This window comes from Dunckerocampus dactyliophorus, chromosome 1 (genome assembly GCF_027744805.1).
Source record: "Dunckerocampus dactyliophorus isolate RoL2022-P2 chromosome 1, RoL_Ddac_1.1, whole genome shotgun sequence".
Lineage (NCBI taxonomy): Eukaryota > Metazoa > Chordata > Actinopteri > Syngnathiformes > Syngnathidae > Dunckerocampus > Dunckerocampus dactyliophorus.
This window is the reverse complement of record NC_072819.1, coordinates 12,443,444-12,462,329: the sequence shown is the minus strand read 5'-3', so window position 1 is coordinate 12,462,329 and position 18,886 is coordinate 12,443,444. Positions and strand designations below refer to the sequence as shown.

General features: G+C 41.7%; 3 protein-coding genes across 11 annotated transcripts in view; 2 read left to right on the top strand and 1 right to left on the bottom strand.

The window, feature by feature from the left end:
* ccdc14 (coiled-coil domain containing 14) overlaps positions 1-6,371 on the top strand; it is an 18,398-nt gene extending 12,027 nt beyond the window's left edge. Inside the window, exons 7-8 of one of the 2 annotated variants that reach the window (XM_054768880.1) lie at positions 4,421-4,523; positions 4,594-6,371. In XM_054768880.1, coding sequence (XP_054624855.1) covers positions 4,421-4,523; positions 4,594-5,089 — 599 coding nt within the window. In that variant the 3' untranslated portion in view covers positions 5,090-6,371. The remainder of the gene's footprint in view (positions 1-4,420; positions 4,524-4,593) is intronic. The other variant, XM_054768872.1, reaches the window with a different exon arrangement.
* Positions 5,750-15,398, bottom strand: ankrd10a (ankyrin repeat domain 10a). 6 transcript variants are annotated; one of them, XM_054768892.1, is made up of 8 exons: positions 15,063-15,398; positions 13,208-13,270; positions 11,790-11,942; positions 11,624-11,665; positions 9,950-10,041; positions 7,985-8,199; positions 7,831-7,890; positions 5,750-6,297 (listed from the first exon to the last, which is right to left on the bottom strand). In XM_054768892.1, the coding sequence occupies exons 1-8, from the start codon at positions 15,252-15,254 to the stop codon at positions 5,918-5,920; spliced, it is 1,197 nt and encodes a 398-aa protein (XP_054624867.1). In that variant the 5' UTR covers positions 15,255-15,398; the 3' UTR covers positions 5,750-5,917. The 6 variants fall into 6 exon arrangements, with proteins under 6 accessions (XP_054624867.1, XP_054624876.1, XP_054624885.1 ...); XM_054768901.1 differs by having other exon boundaries at positions 5,750-6,294; XM_054768910.1 differs by lacking the exon at positions 11,624-11,665.
* hsf2bp (heat shock transcription factor 2 binding protein) overlaps positions 14,910-18,886 on the top strand; it is an 18,581-nt gene continuing 14,604 nt past the window's right edge. For 2 of the 3 annotated variants that reach the window (XM_054768958.1, XM_054768967.1), the window contains exons 1-2: positions 14,919-15,674; positions 16,794-16,929. In XM_054768958.1, the coding sequence (XP_054624933.1) occupies positions 15,624-15,674; positions 16,794-16,929 (187 nt within the window). In that variant the 5' untranslated portion in view covers positions 14,919-15,623. Of the gene's footprint in view, positions 15,675-16,793; positions 16,930-18,886 lie in introns of all 3 variants that reach the window. The other variant, XM_054768949.1, reaches the window with a different exon arrangement.

Below are 18,886 nucleotides of genomic sequence, written 5' to 3'. Positions count from 1 at the left end.
GACGCTCTACAGCGCTACCGTATCATCTACGAGGAGAAGAAAAGGAAGACCATACAAACTTCCATTGAAAGCTTCTTCAAACGTAGATCTGCTACTCCTGCACCGTCGTCACCAACTGACTCGCCACCAATGCCTACACCTTCGTCTGTACCTTCGTCGCCAATTCCTTCCACCTCAGTAGTTTCCCCTGAACTACCTGTTGTGTTTGCAGATACATTATGCTATGCCTTGTAGTAACTCCATATTTATACTGCTACATGCTTGACCAGTAGAGGGCACTGTGACACTGCTAATGGGACCAACAGGAGAGGAAGACGGGAGAGAGACTAAATTGTAGTTGTATGATACAACCCGGACAGAGCGTGTGATTAAAGTTTATGAAGAGTTAATAGGCCTGCTTAATTCTACACCACCCACAGAACACTACCTCTTTTAGAAGAGTCTAACGACGACGACCATTTGTCCTTTTTCAATAACTCCTCCTCCTTCTCCACCACAACGACGTATGCTCGACCACTCCTCTTTAAAGGTAAATAACATTTATCTTATGTATTATTATATCATTTTTATTATTATTGTTTTTTCATTAATTATCCTCGTTTAATATTACTACTGCATCCAAACTCATATTTACATTAAATTATTTTGTCATCGTGTACATATACACATACAGTACGTGTATATGTGTATACACCTACATGTAGTACGTACCTATATAGTTGGTAAATTACCTTTTGTTGGACTTACGAAGAAATCGACTTGCGAACGGTTGTCTGGAACCAATTGTGTTCGTAAGTTGGGAACCTAGTGTAGTGTTTTTGTTACAAACATGAATTTGTGGGATTGAATATGGTTATGAAAATAGCTCTTCAAAGCATTAAAAATAATGCAATCAAAATATTGCTGAATTAATTTTTTTATAACACAGCATGGCCAACAATATTGTTTGGCTTTTGTAACAAACCTCTGTGAGTCAGGTACCTAATCCAATAAAAGTCCATCCAATAAAAGATCGAATCTGAAAAAACGGGCATGCAAAGTACTTTTAGGGTAGGACTACCGGTAATTGTTTGACATGGTTATAGATCAATTTGTGGTGTGATTTACAATATAGGACTTTTTTTTAACAAACTCTCTTATGAAATCTGTTGTATTTTTTCCCAAATTCCTTTTTGTCTGTTTTAAATTTTTTAGATTTCAGTTTTTTACCTTTTTCACTTATTTTACCAGCATAGAATGTCTGCTATTTGGGTGAGTGAATAAAATGCAGAAATCCTTCCATTTATTGAGGCAGTACATCACTGGCCCATTTTTTCCACTAATTGAGAAATGGATGGAGCTTAGCTAACTTATGTGCTTAGCTAACTCGGCACATATTGCTATAAAATCTTCAACAAACCCGTAATGCCTGTGCTTGTGATTAAGGAAGATGTAGTCACAGATGTAATTCCAATCGTGTTATTAACGCAAGATATTTTAATGACACTCTTATTTTGTTTACACAATTAGACAAATGTGACAAAGAGCACTCTTATTTTGAAGGCCGCAATATGTGTGTGTGTGTTGAGAATGGCAATTGACGGTTGATAAACGTGAATAAACGTGCCTCTCGTCTTTTTTCACTGATCCTACACGTCATAGTGGAAAATGTAAAATGGTCCTTACATTAAAGCAGTGAAACACAACACGGTGAAAATACCGTATACTCATCCAGCCTGAGTCACGCACACACACACAGCTGCAAATAGCTAAACTAAGCGAACACCGCTAGCTTCCATTCACGCTCCGTAACAGAGGAGTTTCCACGGTTTTTTGCTGCCGTTTTGACATGTTTAGTAGTGTTAGAGCGGCACTTCCTGTGCGAGTTCCCCACACCTTGACACGGCAGTCCGGACACAGTGAGAGGGAACTACTGCTGTAGCTACGGAGCCGAATGTCCAACGTGAAACTAATTTCACCACGGTACACCGCGGACATGTCTACATGGTGGTGCTCTGTTTTCCTCTTCTTGCGGGTGGCGAGAGTTGAACGGCAACCAGCTTTGATGCGCATTACTGCACCTACCATGTTGGAGTGTGGCTCAGAGTTACAAATGGGCGGGGGCACTTTTCTGTGCTCTGACTACAAAATATTCAATTTCTTAACATTGAATCCTACTTCGTGGAAATTAACTTACTGCGGTCTGGAACCAGTGAACCGTGATAAACAAGTAGTGACGGGAATTGCCCTATCAACAAAAGTGCAGTAACATTTGGTTTGCAACTACAGTGGTACCTCAGTTTTCATTATTCATTTCTTCCAAAACGTTTGACGAAAACTGAAGCAATTTTTCCCACAGGAAAACATGTAAATCCAATTAACCAACTTGTTTTCTCTTATTATACCATCACACAGACTGTACGAAAACAGAGGTTTGCCTGTACTTGAAACAAATACAGCAGTATTTGAAATATTTCTAATTTCAACATGATTGTAATCAAACATAAACCCGCAGCTTTGACACTGCCAAGGCATAACCTCATTTGTTATAGAAAAAGTGGTTACCCTCAGATGACATGATCCTGCTACTTACTCATGATTATTTTCACCGCCAGTTCTTCTTGAAATTCTGCTGCCCTCGATGGTGAAATTCTGTACTGTTTTGTTTTTGGACTACAATAGACTTCATTGACATTACAAAAAACAAAAGCAGTGTTTGTGAAAACGTCCTTTTGGCAACTGTGCAGATAAATAGTATTAACAAGGTGGAACAGTCCGTTTTTCGTCGGTGAGTGGGTGTTTATAGTGCGGGATGACCCAGGGGAAGAAACTGTTTTCACGTCTGCTGATATGAGACTTGATTGACCTCAAGTGCCTTCCAGAGGGCAGCAGGTGAAACGGGGTGTGAGGGGTGTGCAGTCGTCGCGACCGGTTCACACCGGTTCACTCTGTAAGTAGACTGGTGGGGGTCGAAGGAGGAAGGAAGACTACCTTGGATGTGTGGGAGGCTAGTCGCTCTCAACACTTAATGACTGCAGATACAGATGTGAGGACTATGGGCGGTGGCAGTCTAGCTATGGGTCTCATTCTCAGTCCCATTGTTCTATTGTGCTGAGCGCTCATCTGCCCATCAAGTCAGGATATGTGTGTAAGATGGGTGATCGCTATAGGCGGGTTGCTGGCGACCCCATGCTGCTCAGACCTAGTAGTAGACCAAACCAACGCAAGTAGTGAGGGCATAAGCCTTCGGGTTATAACAATGTAGATAAAGTAAACTACAGCGATTGCTCAAAAATAAAACACATTTCTTTGATAATATGGACTGCATCACAGACCAAGAGTCTCAAGCAAATGTTGTTTCACTCTGAAAATGTTCAATAAAAATGAGGGGATTGTCAGTCAGTGAGTTGGTTTAGTCTTGGGAAGGGGATGACGGGCAAATAAGCTGTTTAGCTCCTCTGCCAGTGCTGTCGCTGAAAGGCAGGGAGGTCTGGTTTTTGGAGTTGGTCAGGGTCTGGATGCCTTTCCACATCTGTCGCAGGTTGCTGTCCATCAGGTATCCCTCCTTCCTGAAGATGGAGTTGCGTGATCTGATGAGGGTCTGGACTTCACTGTTCATCCAGGGTTTCCCTCCGACGTTTTCGAAACAGCACTTCATGTAAAAGAGGGCTGTGTGTGGGGGGGGTCTTTCCATTGTCCATGGATGCACCTCATTAGTGGTGGACAGTGAAGTGTTGTGCTTCTCGTCTGGACAGACACACAGAAATGTGTGCCATTTACTATAACTCATTGTTGCCCAATTTATTTATGCAAATTAGTCAGAGCTGCGACAATTGATGACTAATCGATGATCCAAATCATCAACAACAATGTTGGTATTTATGAATAGTTTTATTAATTTCACAATATCCTCTGATTTCAGCCTCTGAAATGTTAATATTTTTTAATTTCCTTGGTCATCCATGAAAGCAGACCTACTATATTTGTGTTTTAGGCAAAACAAGGTTTTCACACACATCAGCTTTGACTTTGCAAAACAGTGATCGACCTTTTTGCCTCGTTTCTAATCATCGTTTGTGTTTGCCTCATATTGACTTGGTCTGGCTAGGGAATAACCGTTGACTCCATTAATCAACACAACAAGCTTCAGATGAGTCCACACAGAATAATCTTTAGTTGTAGTCCTAAACATAATAGTGACAATTACAGTAACTTTGCACCGAAATGAGGCACTCTTATCTACTTAAGTTTTTCGGTCCGGTTCCTATTGTTTACATCAGCACCTGTGCCATTTTGATACTGCGTTTCGGTATGCATCCCAATGTGTATGAGGAGCCAGTGAGAAATATTCCAAATAATAAGACAAAATAAAAACTGTTAATGTGCTATCTACTTCCTTGCCATAATTATGACAGGACTGTTTTACTGTTTTTGTGCACAGAATTGGAGACCATTCGGACCAAGCTGGTCCACAGTGAGCAGGCAAAGAGCAGACTGGCCTCACTTGCTCAGCACAGACTGGAACAGATCGAAAACCTCCAGAGGTAAGTCTTGTTGGTGTGAAAACATTTTGTTTCTAAACATGTATCGACGCTCCATGTGCTTTTCTTTTAGGATTATCCAGAGTGGCAGCGACACAGTTGGTCTGTCTTTGTCAGACACAGCGCCCAGGGAAAAACTTTATGATCGGAACAGCGCCACTGAACACATCACCAAGTACCTGACAACTCTGCGCCAGTCGGAGTCCTCGCACGCTGGTGGTCATGTGCACTTGGCGACAGAGAGTGAAGGAAATGAAGCAGAGGAAGCACAAATGAGCTCAGCCCTGCTAAGAAAGGTGTCCTCACATCCAAACCAACTGGATGAAGCACATTGTGTCGCTTATGAGGGCGTCCCATTATCAGCGCTGCAGATAGGAAAAGCGCGCCGGCGACTGTTTGACTCGTTCCTTTCACTGCACGATGCTGATTCTGTCTCATCCGACTGCAGTGGAAGGTCAGTGTCGACCTTTGACACCAAAGATGAGGTGGCATTCCAAGACGGATTGGCGGCCTTGGATGCCAGCATAGCCAGTCTGCAGAAAACCATCCAACTGGATTTAGCGAGATGATCTTGCTTGTTTTTATTTGCAAATGTTTCATTTTTGTTTGGATCATATTAATACAACACATTTAAGATTACCAATAAAAAATATTTGTATTTGTGGCTGTGAGAGACAATAATGGACATGAGCTTAATGATGAGTAACAAATGCCAGCTGGTGTGGCATTGCAGTAGTTGTCCGACCTACACTCCAAAAAAAAAAAAAAAAAATTAAACATTTACTTAAAAAAAGCTCAGTAACTTTTTCCACGTAGGCAAACTAAGGAAAAATTACAAGGGTCATTCTCTTGTTAAACTACGGTATGCATCATTGTCAAGTAAGCGCTACTTGCTTTTTAAGAATTACATTTATTAGCATATTGCTTTACCTCATAAAACTTCATTGGAAAATGTGTAGTTATTTTTACTTAGCCGATGCTTGCAAATTGACATTTTTTTCAAGTAATCCCTCCTTGCATATTTCAAACATCCTATAGAAATTTCTTAACATGTATAGTTTCCAAAATCTTGCACATTTTCTGCAAGATTAAAGGTGATTTTATGGATTGAAAGCATCACTAAGTGTTCACTAAGCAGATTACTCTGATCTCTACTGCTCATACAAAACAAGCAATGCATGCATGAAGACATTATTAAAAAAGTGACAACGTGACACGCTTCTCTGGAAAACTGCAAAATGTGTTTAATAGGAAAAGAGGTATTTTAAACAATCAGCACCAAATGCATATCCCCAAACTGCTGAGTCATCCAAAAAAGCCTGAGTGTATTTTTTGAAAATGGCAATACAGTTTAGAACACATTTTTGTGAAATGGGAGTTGATCTTTGAGAAAAGGATTATGAGTCCTGGCACAGATGGCTGTCACCTCCAGCATCTTGAAAAGATCTCTGCTCTATGAAGCCACTGTTGGTCAGCTCCTCTGCTGTGTCCCCAAAGCCGTGATAATGTCCATAATTTAGGAAGTCACTGTAGTCCGCTCCTGACAGGCCCTGCAACAGCGGCCGATGGGACACACAGGTGCTGGGACTTCCTGTCAGGTGCAGGGAGCCGCACATGTCAGCTGGTCTGTGCTGACAGGGTGGGGCACCAACCTGCTGCCAAGACAGCGGAGTGGAATCCTCATCGCAGGCGGGATTCATTGCTTCCTCGTTATTCTGGTCAACAGGACACAGCGGCAGCAGTGGATGAAAGCACTCGATGATGGTGCCTGAATCTGCTGGTTATAAAAAAAATAAGTTTTAATCCTTTAGCACCGACAGTAGGTTCCCAAAGTGGGAACACCGAACGTCATAAGGGTATACACAAATAAAAATGAAAAACAAATAGCACCTAACACTCAGAATTACGAGTGCACCCGAACGCCTCATGGCGCAATGAGAATGGAGCAGAAAGGAGACAGAGCATGAAGTTGTTCATATGAACAAATAAGGACATGCACGTCCATTGCCATGGCACGTGCACATACACTAAAGCAGTCTTTAGATGCGACCGACAATTTGGAGTCATTGTGTTGTTACAATAGACAATACATTGAGTGATAGCTAACGTTAGCAGCTAAACTTTGCCAAATCACTATCATTTAGCTGACAACAAACTAATTGGCAAACTAATTGATGTGTGACAATAGTCGGTAGATCTGAAATCGGAGAAGAGAAAATTCAGAGGTGCACTGTCCAGACAGGAGCTTATGTACTACAAGCTGACCAATCACAGCCCAACTGTCAGCATCGCTGCCGCTCAAGGATTTTTTTTTTACGTGCGCAAGTTATGCTGCGTGCAGACTGAATGAGGAAACTGAAACCGGTGAAATGCAGCAAAAAGGCCAAGCGTGCATGCGTATTCATGTGTCCTGCAGACACTGCTTGTCTCATTCCTACGCTACCTGACTTACCACACACTTCCTTGACTTGTCCCATTCCTGACCTCCGTCATGCCCTTTTGCCCCCTTTCCACTGCACTGTACCTAAGTCTGTTCAACATGGCTGTCCTCACTATTGATGAGCTTGCACAAGCAAGTATGATTCTACATGATCTGTTACAAAGGTCATACAAAAACCAAAACATGAAAACCTGAACCCGTTAGAAATAACATAAATCCAATTAATGAAAACAAAACACATTTTACCAAGAATAATTCCAGTTTTACAGGTAGAAAACAAAGCAAAATACATACAAAGGACGAATAAAAGGGATAAATGAGGATTTAACATGACTTTACAACTTGTAAAGTTCAGCAGCAGGTACAATCATCATCATATCACACTGGCCTGGCTCACTGTTACGTGTCTCCTTTAAACCTTTCCCCCTGCAACCTGTGTTAACTAAGAAACAGTTACAGACACTACCTTTGTACTTTTCTACAGGTTCGTCCTTGAATTCAATAGTGCGTCTCACCTTCTTTATCCAAAGTTCTTGCACGCAAAACGTTTTTTGCAGTCGTTTATATAAGCTAAACATGCAATGCCACCGTACTTGAAAAGAGGCAGGAAGGAGACAGATACAGGCGGTTCATCGTTCTGCGTGTGTTCTCTGAACAAATAAACCAGACACACCACATAATAAAGCGGATTAAATGATTCCCTGACAAGTCAATGCGTGACTGCTTTGTTTGGGCACTCAACGAATTTGTTAGTCTCAATGTTTGGCTGTAAGATAACAGAGTGTACAAAAACCGAGACATGTTTTTTGCAATAATTTCCTGTCCTAACCCACAACATGTTTGTCGCATTTGTCGGTGATGTGAACTCACTTTGAGGGTTGGACTCCATGCTGTCTTCAACTCCAGCACTATGCATCTGCAGTAACGCATCTGCAACACAACAGACAACATCCAGGTGTTCTGAGGGCAACTCATCATCCAGGTATGTTGCTACTGAATATACAGTATAGGAAGTCATTTTCACCTCTCTTTGCCTTCTTCATGTGACCATTCTCAAAAGAGGACTGCAGCCTCTTCCTGCCAAGCAGACCAGGACCACAGAGAGGGCCCTCCACAGTTGTTTCCTCTTCGTTCCGGGGCTCACTGAGCTGCAGCAAGTTGGAGATGAGGCGAAGGCAGTCGACTGAGTCGTGACTGCGTGCCAGATCAGCTGCAGTCTGCCCACTGGCGTTCCTTACACTGCATAGTGAACACGATTGAGTGGAACACCACAATCTAATCTTTATTGTACCATTCTGGTCTGTTATGTGCCGCCATTTGACCTGTGTAGGATTGTTCATTCATCAACAAACGTTCAACAAATGTCCTCCAACAGTTCATTCACGCTGAGAAGTAGGGCGAGCTGCAGAGCACTGTCAGTACCAGGATATTGCACTCAAAATGTTAAATCGTGAACAGAAGAAGAATAAGAAGCGGGTAAATATTGGGATCGTTATTTCCGGTAACAGTAATTGATTTGGGACAGCACAACAAAAATTGTCCCAAATTCACACCCTTCAGAAGTAAGTACAGTGTACACAGTATGCCTATTGAAGCGTACTGACAACCCACGTGTGTTACGGTAATTGGGACAACACTGAAGAAACGACACTTTGATACAATGTAAAGTAGTCAGTGTACAGCTTGTACAACAGTGTAAATTCACTGTTGCCTTTAAATAAGTCAACACACAGCCATTAATGTCTAAACCGCTGGCAGCAAAAGTGAGTAGACCCCTCATGAAAATGCCCAAAGTGTGAATATTTAGTGTGGATATCATTATTTTCCCAACACTGCCTCTTGGGCATGGAGTTCACTAGAACATCACAGGTTGGCTCTTGAATCCTGTTTCAGGCCTCAGCACGTTAGACAGCTTGCACTCCTCCTTGCATTTGAGGATGGCCCACAGATACTCAATAGTGTTTAGGTCAGGGGTGTGCAAAGTGTAGCTTGGGGGCCATCTACCGCCCGTAGCTTGTTTTTTTATCATGTTGGAATACTGCACTGCGGCCCAGTTTCCGAAGTGTGGGCATCATGCTCTTCTTCAGTGTGTCACAGTATTTAGTATGTTGGCATTCATGTTTGCCTCAATGAACTGTGCTCCCCAGTGCCGGCAGCACTCATGCAGCCCCAGACCATGACACTGCCACCACCATGTCCATGTCCTTGTACTTGTCCTCGTACTCCTCATCAGATTGCCACCACACACGCTTAACACCATCTGAAGCAAATTAGTTTAGCTCAGCCCCATCAGACCACAGGACATGGTTCCACTAATCCATGTCCTTAGCGTGACCGTCTTCAGCAAACTGTTTGCGGGCTCACTTGTGCATCATCTTTACATGAGGCTTCCTTCTGGGATGACAGACTAATTTGATGCAGAGTGCGGCGATGGTCTGAGCTCTGACCAGCTGACCTCTGACCCCTTCAATCTCTGCAGCAATGTTGGCAGCACTCATGCATCAATTTTCCAAACACAACCTCTGGATATAACACTGAGCACGTTGCTTCTTTGGTTGACCGTGGTGAGGCCTGTTCTGAGTGGAGCCTGTCTTCTAAAGATGGTGCATGAGAAAGCCTTCAAACAGCTGAAGAGAATAGACTAAGGACATGGATTAGTGGAACCATCTTCTGTGGTCTGATGACGATCATCTTATTTGATTCACAAATGTGTGTGGCAGCAACCAGGTGAGGAGTACAAGGTCAAGTGTGTCTTGTCTACAGTCAAGCATGGTTGTGGCAGTGTCATGATCTGGGGCTGCACAAGTGCTGCCGGCACTGGGGAGCACAGTTCATTGAGTCAAACATGAATGCCAACATACACTGTGGCATACTGAAGCAGGGTGTGACGCCCTCCCTTCGTAAACTGGGCCCCAGGTGTGGATGGAAGCGTGGAAGAGGATTCCAGAGGCAACCTGTGAAGCTCTTATGAACTTTGCACAATACTTACTGTGGTTTTGCGCCTGCTATCAGCAGCACCTGGATGCACTCCAAGCTTCCTGCCCTGGCGGCCTTGTGGATAGGAGCCTCACCTGTCAAGTCCTGAAACCAGAGATGCAAACTCAGAAATAGGATTGTATTGTACTCAGAAATAGGAGTGTCTTTGAGAGGTTAGCATCACAGCAAGGACATAGTACATACAGTGGTGTGAAAAAATGTTTGCCCCCTTCCTGATTTCTTTTTTTTTTTGCATGTCTGTCACACTTGAATGTTTCAGATCAAACACATTGAAATATTAATCAATGACAACACAAATGACCACAAAATGCAGTTTTTAAATGAAACTTTGTATTATTAAGGGAGAAAAAAATCCAAACCTACATGGCCCTGTGTGAAAAAGTGATTGCCCCCTAAACCTGACAACTGGTTGGGTCACCCTTGGCAATAACTGCGACCAAGTATTTTGATAACTTGCAATGAGTCTCTTACAGCGCTGTGGAAGAATTTTGTCCCACTCATCTTTGCAGAATTGTTGTGGTTCAGCCACATTGGAGGGTTTTCCAGCATGAACGGCCTTTTTAAGGTCATGCCTCAGCATCTCAGTAGGATTCAGGTCAGGCCACTCCAAAGTCTTCATTTTGTTTTTGTTCAGCCATTCAGAGGTGGACTTGCTGGTGTGTTTTGGATCATTGTACTGCTGTAGAACCCAAGTTGGTTTCAGCCTGGGTGATCCCAGCAGCTATGTTGTCCAGAGCTATATGCTCCTGTTAGTGTTCACAAGGCAAACAGATCTGTTGTGATGTGCCAAAAAAAGAGAAGACTCTATGGAAAAGAACTTAAGGAGACACAGCACGTCGCACGAATGTGGACACCAGGGCCTCACCCTGGAGTCAGGCCCGCAGGAGTGGCTCATTGGAGAGCGCCTGGTGATCAGGCCTTCCTAAGGGGCTCGGCTGGGACAAATCTGAAAAAGCCACTTGGGGTTTCCCCCCCCCGTAAGCCCATGAGCATGGGCGCCTGGGCAACCTGGTTTTTGTCAGCCAAATCTGGTTCTTGAGAGATGGAACAGCACCTCCCTTTTGGGGAAGGAGTCTCAGCTTGTGTGAGAGGCTGAGAAGTTCCGACTAGACATAGTCTGACTCACCTAAACCTACAGGTCAGGCTCTGGTACAAAGTTCCTCAAGAAGAGCTGGACCCTGTCCTACTCTTGAGTTGCTGCAGCGGAGAGGCTGCGAGTTGGCGTGCATTTATTAATAGCCCCCTAGCTCGGTGCCTACATGTTGGGAGTCACCCCCAGTGAAGGAGAAGGTTACTTCCCTATGCTGTCAGGTCCATAAGTCCACCTGGCATCAGGACACTTGGGCTGCAGGTCTATGATCGACTACAGTATGTAGCTGTATCTTCCTATCCAGTTGTATCTTAGTTGATCACCACCAGTCGGGGGAGGATGGCGGACAGACTTGGCAAACCCAATCGTATAGTGAAGGTGCGCTGGGAACATTTGGCAGTCTCTCTCGTTTGTCAAGTCTTCAACTAACACCTCCAGCAGAGCTTCACCTGCATCCCAGGGGAGGCAGAAGATACTGAGTCCAAATGGGCTGTATTCCACTAATTTTCCAGTGCATGCGTTTTTGAAAATATTCGTGTTAGTGTGGATATACAGTATACAGTAGCCTCGTTGTACCTGTACTCCCCCGGTGGAATTGGAAGAGGTGGCCAGGCTTCCCTGCAGATTAGCACTTGTGTCAATACTTGCCAAAACAATAAATGTTTTGACATATAGTAGCATGAATGGGAATTTTTATGATTGTCTAGTATTCATACATACAGTATACTATATTGCTGCTGACCTGCCGGTTGATGTCTGCACCAGCCTGTGATAGCCACAACACACAGTGAGGATGCCCGCCAAACGCTGCTGTGTGTGTTGGGGTCTGGCTGAAGCGACTAGACACCGTGTTCACATCACAACCCATCTGCACCAGGCGTATGACACACTCCAACTGTAGGAAAAATGCACTGTTAGCAGTGAATTAAAAAAACCTGCATAAGAAAAGAGGTGAGAGAATAATTGTTTATATAATTTTAAGAAGAAAAACCTGGTTTCGTCTTGCTAAATAATTAATGCAAAAACGCAGTACAGTATTCTAAAATGTCATTGTTATTTACATGTTTCTTTAATCAATCCCCCAAGACAAAAAGTTGGAAGTGTCATACTTCTCAATTTATGATATCATATTGTATTTTGTTCATATTCTCTTTCATAAAAAAAAACAACACATTTCTCCCTCAGCAAATACAACTTTTCTTGTGAATTACATACCATTAACTGAAACACTACAACATTATATCAACTTTTACTTTATACTGACAACTGCTGCACTTGATCTGCACACTGTTGCCGTTCAGGTACTTCCAATTTTACATATTAAGATACAACACATATTACATATTAAAATACATATTAGGACTGGACCAACACTCATATCCTGATACATTTAGGTTGAATATCGATATATGATATATATCCCCGTATATTTTTTAAGCAAAGTGAGTTTTGACAAAATTAACGCCCAATATGTGTGTCAAGTTGTTTTATTAAAATAAATACTTAACATGAGGATGTTTTTTTTTTATTTTAAAGCTTCATGCAAGATGCACATTAAAAAATCTTATCTAAAAATAGCCTCTAAAATAAAAGTAGGCCATTCTCTTTTTGAAATAAGTACAGGAAAAGCCAAATGTCATCTTTTTCATAACAAACCTTTAGCTATGCTCAAATCATCAGCTAATAAGAAAACAACAAAATATGAAGGAGTGCCGGGTTTAAGACAACATTTTAAATTGTTAGTAACTCAAAAAACGTTCAATTGAACGGTAGTATTTTTTGGTAAACATTTTTCGAAGACACAAGCATGTATTTATATTGTGCCAGGAACACCAACCTGTCAACTGCATCGGCTTAGCAACTTCCTTGTACATTTGCGGTGGAGCTTGTCTTGCTACATAATTGTGACTGCGAAGCTCGCTGGATATCGCGAGTCCATCGTTTTCAACAGGTTTTAAAGCCTTTTTCCCACTGTTGCAACGGGGACCACATATTATCAATATGATAGGGCACCTCTTTATAATAGCACACCACTTTGCTTTTCCTTTAATGAAGAACGCAACAGGACAGCGTTCAGCTTCACACATTCCTCGATTTTGAGTTTGTGCCACGTTTCAAGGTGGTGGAAAATACTTTTTTTATGCTCTGAATTCGAAGTACCTCCACATTCTTACTGTTGCTCTGACTGGAGGCGCCGGCCGGGCTTCTGCTCCGCCCCTCCTCCTGCATGCAGGGATGAGGGAGATACAGCACAAATCCAGTCTATATCGATATCAACGATATGGTTGGTTTTGAGATATCGTGCTTCAATTAAATATTGATATTTTAAAAATATCGATATGTCGCCCAGCCCTAATACATATTATATAACAATGATATATTTTCTGTTAAATAATTGTTTATTTGTTTGGGTAAACCAAGAAAGAAAAGGTCACGCCCACTGGTTTTGAAGTTCACAGTATGTAAACTTGGGCTCCTCCCAAACCATTCACAGCGCAGCAAGTACAGGCAGGCGGTTAGATCCAAATGCAGATAGTAACGACACCAAGAATAGTATCAGTATCGCGTCCACACTAACATAATAGATGTTCACTTCAGTTCTCGTCTATGTTAATTTCCCCAATATCTGTGGGTTAGACTGTTGGTATTGTTATTTATATATTGTTTACAAGCTTGGAGAATAAGTCCAAAAAAACCCCCCAAAAAACCAAAGAATTTGAATAGGGACGATTTTTTGCTTTTTCAATGTTTGCTTTGTTTAGTTATTCTGCAATATTGCCTTTGTTGGCTCAAACATCTGTACATAATACATTGAATCATTAATTATTTTGTTGATAATTCTTTTTCCCATCATGGTTTGCTACAGCGAGTCAATAGCATGTTCGATATGGCTTAGTGTTTATGCTGTATGCCCTTCCTGATGCAATCCTCACATTTATCCGGGCTTGGGACTGGCACAGGACATCTCTAATGTCTGTGTGCTTTGGGGCCCTGGCTGGCAATCGAAACTGTGCCATCCGCACAAAAGACAGCAGCGTGTACCACTAATAATATTCAACTTTTCCACACAAGACTTTGTTAATGGAAGTATTTTTGTTACATAAAAATGTTTTTATATTACAATCGTTGTCCTGCGTTTTATTCTGATTATAAACATGAGAAAAATCTGTCAATGATGTTGCAAGGTTTCAACTAAAGAGTATCGTTATCAGTATCTGTCATTCTTTCCCTGTAGTTACTTAGTATCGAAGAGATATAAACGCTGCAGTATCGCCCACCCCTACGAGCCAGCTTTTTTCACCTCACAACTTTATTGTACAAAATGGATTACGTTAACAATCGTGGTTGACGCTCTAACAGTGTTGCCAACTTGGCGATTTTGTCGCTAGATCTGGTGACATTCCAATCACCCTTGACGACATATTTTCTCAAAAGCGACTAGTGACAAATCTAGCGACTTTTTCTGGCGTCGTTTGGGAGTTTTCTGGTATTTGGGGACTCAAAAGTGAAAGCATATTGTTGAAAGCGTATTGTTCTGCATATTGTGTTCTCAATGAGCAACAGCGGGTGCTGTTGACAGTTCCGCCCCGCACAAAGGCAGTCACAAGCCGGCAGTGTACAGCATAATAACACAGCATAATGCTATTTGCTGTTCAATTATGCTAATTTTAAAAAGTTCTCAAAAATTAAGGTGTTTACTGACTTTTCTGTCTCTCCTACGAGGTTATGCTTTTTGCCTACAGCATTTTATGACAACACATGCAAATTAGACAATTACGTACTGTATCGACTTCTACCATAGCCAATAGCTACTTTTCTTACTGAAAAGTTGGCAACAGCGCGCTCAAATAAGAAAAACTAGTCGCTCATAATCTTCCGGTTTCAGTCACTGTTGTTTCTCCCAAAAACCTCGCACACGTAACAGTAAATAAAGCACAAAAACTGAGTGTGCATTTCTCGACAAGACTTTGCGGGTGCATACAGGAAACATGCCAACTTCCAACTTAATCCACACCTGTCCACAGTGAGCTGCCCAGTGAATGGGGGTCCAGCCGTAGCAAGAGTCTTCGGTTGTCAGACGAGTGTGATTCTGGAATAATGACATCAAAGCGCCAACATCTCCATCCCGACAAGCGCGGTGTATGGGGAATCGGCTCGTGAACGCCTCATCATCGTTCAGAAAGTCTACTTCTTGTTCTATGGACATGGGTAAAGTCTGAAAGCGCTCTCGGATGTTTCCTGGTCAAACGGTGCCGAAACACATTTCAAATACAAAGGAAGGAGAGATAATCTTCTCTCGCCACCTGGAAATTCGTAAAACCCGGATTAGACTTTCATTCGATTCCTTTGGCGTTTGGCGGTCGGAGGGAAAACCCGGAAATGAAACCGGAAGGAGATTGTTTAATTCTGCTTCATGCAACACCAGTCTGTCATTATTAAATGATACGTGGATAGTTTTGGTGGTTTATACATAGCTTTTTAACTAAGAAATTTTGTACTTATGTTGTGCTGTTTTCCTTTAAGGCAAATAGAATAAACGACATCCTGCAAGCTTTTGAAATCAACCTAGCAAAACATGTCTGCGTCATTCGGCGGGACGTCCCTACCCATTTGTCATGGAGCTAAGGTAAAAGATTGAGCTTTAACTGAAACTTTTCTTATTGATTACCGTGAATATGTAAACTCATACATTTTCATGAGATGTTTGTCCTACCACAATGCTAAGATTCTTTGTTACTGCTTTTCTGAAAACATTTGAACTATAGATGTGACAGAATGTATAATTATGATGGACAGTTATGTCAAAATACATTTCTCTCAGAATTGTGTGCATATTTTGAAGACAGTCATTGAAATTCCACAGAAGGAAATGTGTTGTGGTCTACAATATCACAGCACATGATATTAATTCCCAGATACAATAGAAATATATCTGCCATGGGGCAGGATTGTGATGGAATCTGATCAATCTGATTGGATAGTTAGTAATCAGTTTGTACAAGATGAGTAATCATTCTTTTAGTCTATTTAGTGTTTTAAAGCTGCTTGTGCGTATGCTTTTAATTATTCTTTATTTTTTTTATCTTCAGCTGCTAAACTAAATTTTGTTGTATTGCTTCCGATGACAAATCTTGATCTTGAATCATTACTAATTATGCACAGTACTATAGTATAGTAATTACTGTGGTTGTGAACGAGAAACCGATCCGACCGGATATCCAATTTGACTAGCGAGGGATGCGGCTGCATAGGTAGCAGATAAGAATCAGCCATAAATCCTTAAATTAATCAATTTAAACACATGCACCGGGTATCGCAAGACTAGCAAATGGATGACAGTGAGTCTCTTTAAACAATGCTAGATCCTGGGCTGCTAGTGAAACGATTGAAACGAAGCATATGCTTCCTAGCTTAGCATGACTGAAGATGAGAATGGATGTAAAGAGTAGCAGCACGCTAGCTAGTCACCAGGAAAGATTTTCAACACATCAGCAAAACATACACACATGATAGCGATCTATGAATAACCAAAAAAACTAGGCTGCCCTGATTCACAATTGCAGTGTCAGTGAAATAACGTTGTGATGGGACGTTGCCTACAACCTTCACTATATTGTGAAACGAAACTTTGTGGAGGTTTTGATAGTTATCTTCCTGGATCTCATTACATTTTTCAGATGTAGTCCAGTGAATGTATCTTCAAATGACCTCTTGAACTTGGCGTTCCTCATCTTCTTCTCCACAGGATGGTTTTGTTAAAGTGAGGAAAAGAGACCTAGAAAAGTTAACTACAGAGGTGATGCAGCTGCGGGAGTTCCTGCCCAGAGTTGTGAATGGGAAGCTGATTGAGATGCTTCACAAAATTCGAGCAACACAAACAGGTCAGCTTTCTCAACTTAAACAATTCACTTTTTTTTACAAGTGAATTCAACTAACACATTACTGAATGATTAAGAAGCTTTTTGTTGCAATTAATCGAGTAATCCTAGACAGACCAAATCAATATGAAGCAAACACAAATAGTGGTTTGGTCAGAAAAAGGCAAAAATGTTGACCGCTGTTTTCCAAAGTCAAAGCTGATTTGTGTGAATATCTTGATTATCCATCCATCCATCCATCCATCCATATTTTATGCCGTTTATCCTCACTAGGGTTGCCGGTATGCTGGAGTCTATCCCAGCTGACTTTGGGCAAGAAGCGAGATACAACCTGAACTGGTCGCTAGCCAATCGTAGGGCACATATAGACAAACAACCATTCACACTCACATTCTTACCGTACCTCAGGGTCTCCAATTAACCTAACATGCAGATTTTTGGAATGTGGGAGGAAACCAGAGTACCTGGAGAAAACCCACACACGCAAGGGGATAACATGCAAACTCCACACAGAGATGCATGGATGACTAAGAAAATGAAAAGTATTTACAGTACATAGTACTAGGAGACTAACCTCTAATGTTTCCTCTAATCCATTACAGAAACAAAGCTACATGTCAGGGCGAGAGACGGCCTTGCCTCATCATTTCCAGGCTGCCTAATTACACAGTTTGCACAGTGTGCATTATCTTTAAAGAAAAACTGCACTTTTGGGGGGGAATTTTGCCCATCATCCACAATCCTATGTGAGACATGAACACACATCTTTCCCTTTTCTGTGCGTTCTAAAGAGAGAAAAACAGCTAGCATGAGGCAGCTAACAATACACGTAATGGGAGTATTACAGTATTTTGACTATAAAGCCCTCTGAAAAAAACCTCCAAAACCTGCCAACAACATTTCATTTATATATTTATATTCATTTATATATTTATATAATATATATTTATATAGGAGCTACCACAGAAAAACTAATTTTCTGGCGTAGTGACACAGCGCTACTCACAACGCCTCAGGCCACCACTTAAAGGCAGCATTAGCTACAGGGTCTGTTGCTGCTACATCACCTGTGAGTTTGGGAAAGTTAATGCTATGTTATAAATCATGCCTCGCACGTGTATAGACGAAGGTCGTGGCAATAAGATGAAGAGTTGGTCAACTTTGAGATTCCACACGCTGCCAACTAAACATCCGGACAAACTGAAGCAGCGGACACTGGCTCTCAACGTAGAACCCGACAACATCGCAAGAAAGACTCAGCTACATGCTCGTTTGCTCTCAGCATTTTTGGCTCAATGGGGAGCGCAAGTCTTGTACTGACAGATACAGCCATATCATCAGTCGGCGTCACAGTGAGAGTGGGCATTGTAAGTGTAAGTGTAAGAGCATTATTATGCTCTTATTTTGTCCATGAAACATTTAGCACCAGTGCTACATGATAATGCTACAAGAATAGCTAAGTGTTTCACAATAGCTGGATCGGCCGAGCATCTAGCAATGTATTCTCTGCCTGGGGGGAGTAGAAGTAAAAAGTACAAAAGTAGTAGCTATTGTCGACTCTCACGAAGTCGATGGGGTTTTGGGTAGCAAAGGCTATCTCTATGTTGCTGTTGTTGAAGAAAGTAGTGTTTGTTGCTATGGGTGAAATCAAAGTTCTGGTAATGCTTAAAATGACCAAAATACAGCAAAATACTGTAAATATTTACATGTTAACATAAATGTACCTGTTAATACATGCTCAGAGCATGTGCATGTACTGTATATAAAATGATAAGATGTTGTTGGAGGTGTTTTAATAGAGTACTTTATAGGGGGAATAGATAAATCCCATTACCTGCTCATGCTAGAAGTTTTTCTCTGTTTAGAACACACAGAAAAGAGAAAGACGTGAGTTCATGTCTGACAGAAAGGATTGTGATTGATGGGAAAATTTCCCCAAAAAAGTGCAGTTTTCCAGCCA

Bases quoted from the DNA above. Each gene is read 5' to 3' on its own strand.
- ankrd10a (XM_054768892.1), bottom strand. From the start codon at position 15,254: ATGTCCATAGAACAAGAAGTAGACTTTCTGAACGATGATGAGGCGTTC. The intron at 13,271-15,062 runs GTGTGGATTAAG...CCCTGCATGCAG, and splicing joins GGGCAGCTCACTGTGGACAG to GAGGAGGGGCGGAGCAGAAG. The intron at 11,943-13,207 runs GTACTTCGAATT...TTTTTCCTACAG, and splicing joins GCAACAGTAAGAATGTGGAG to TTGGAGTGTGTCATACGCCT.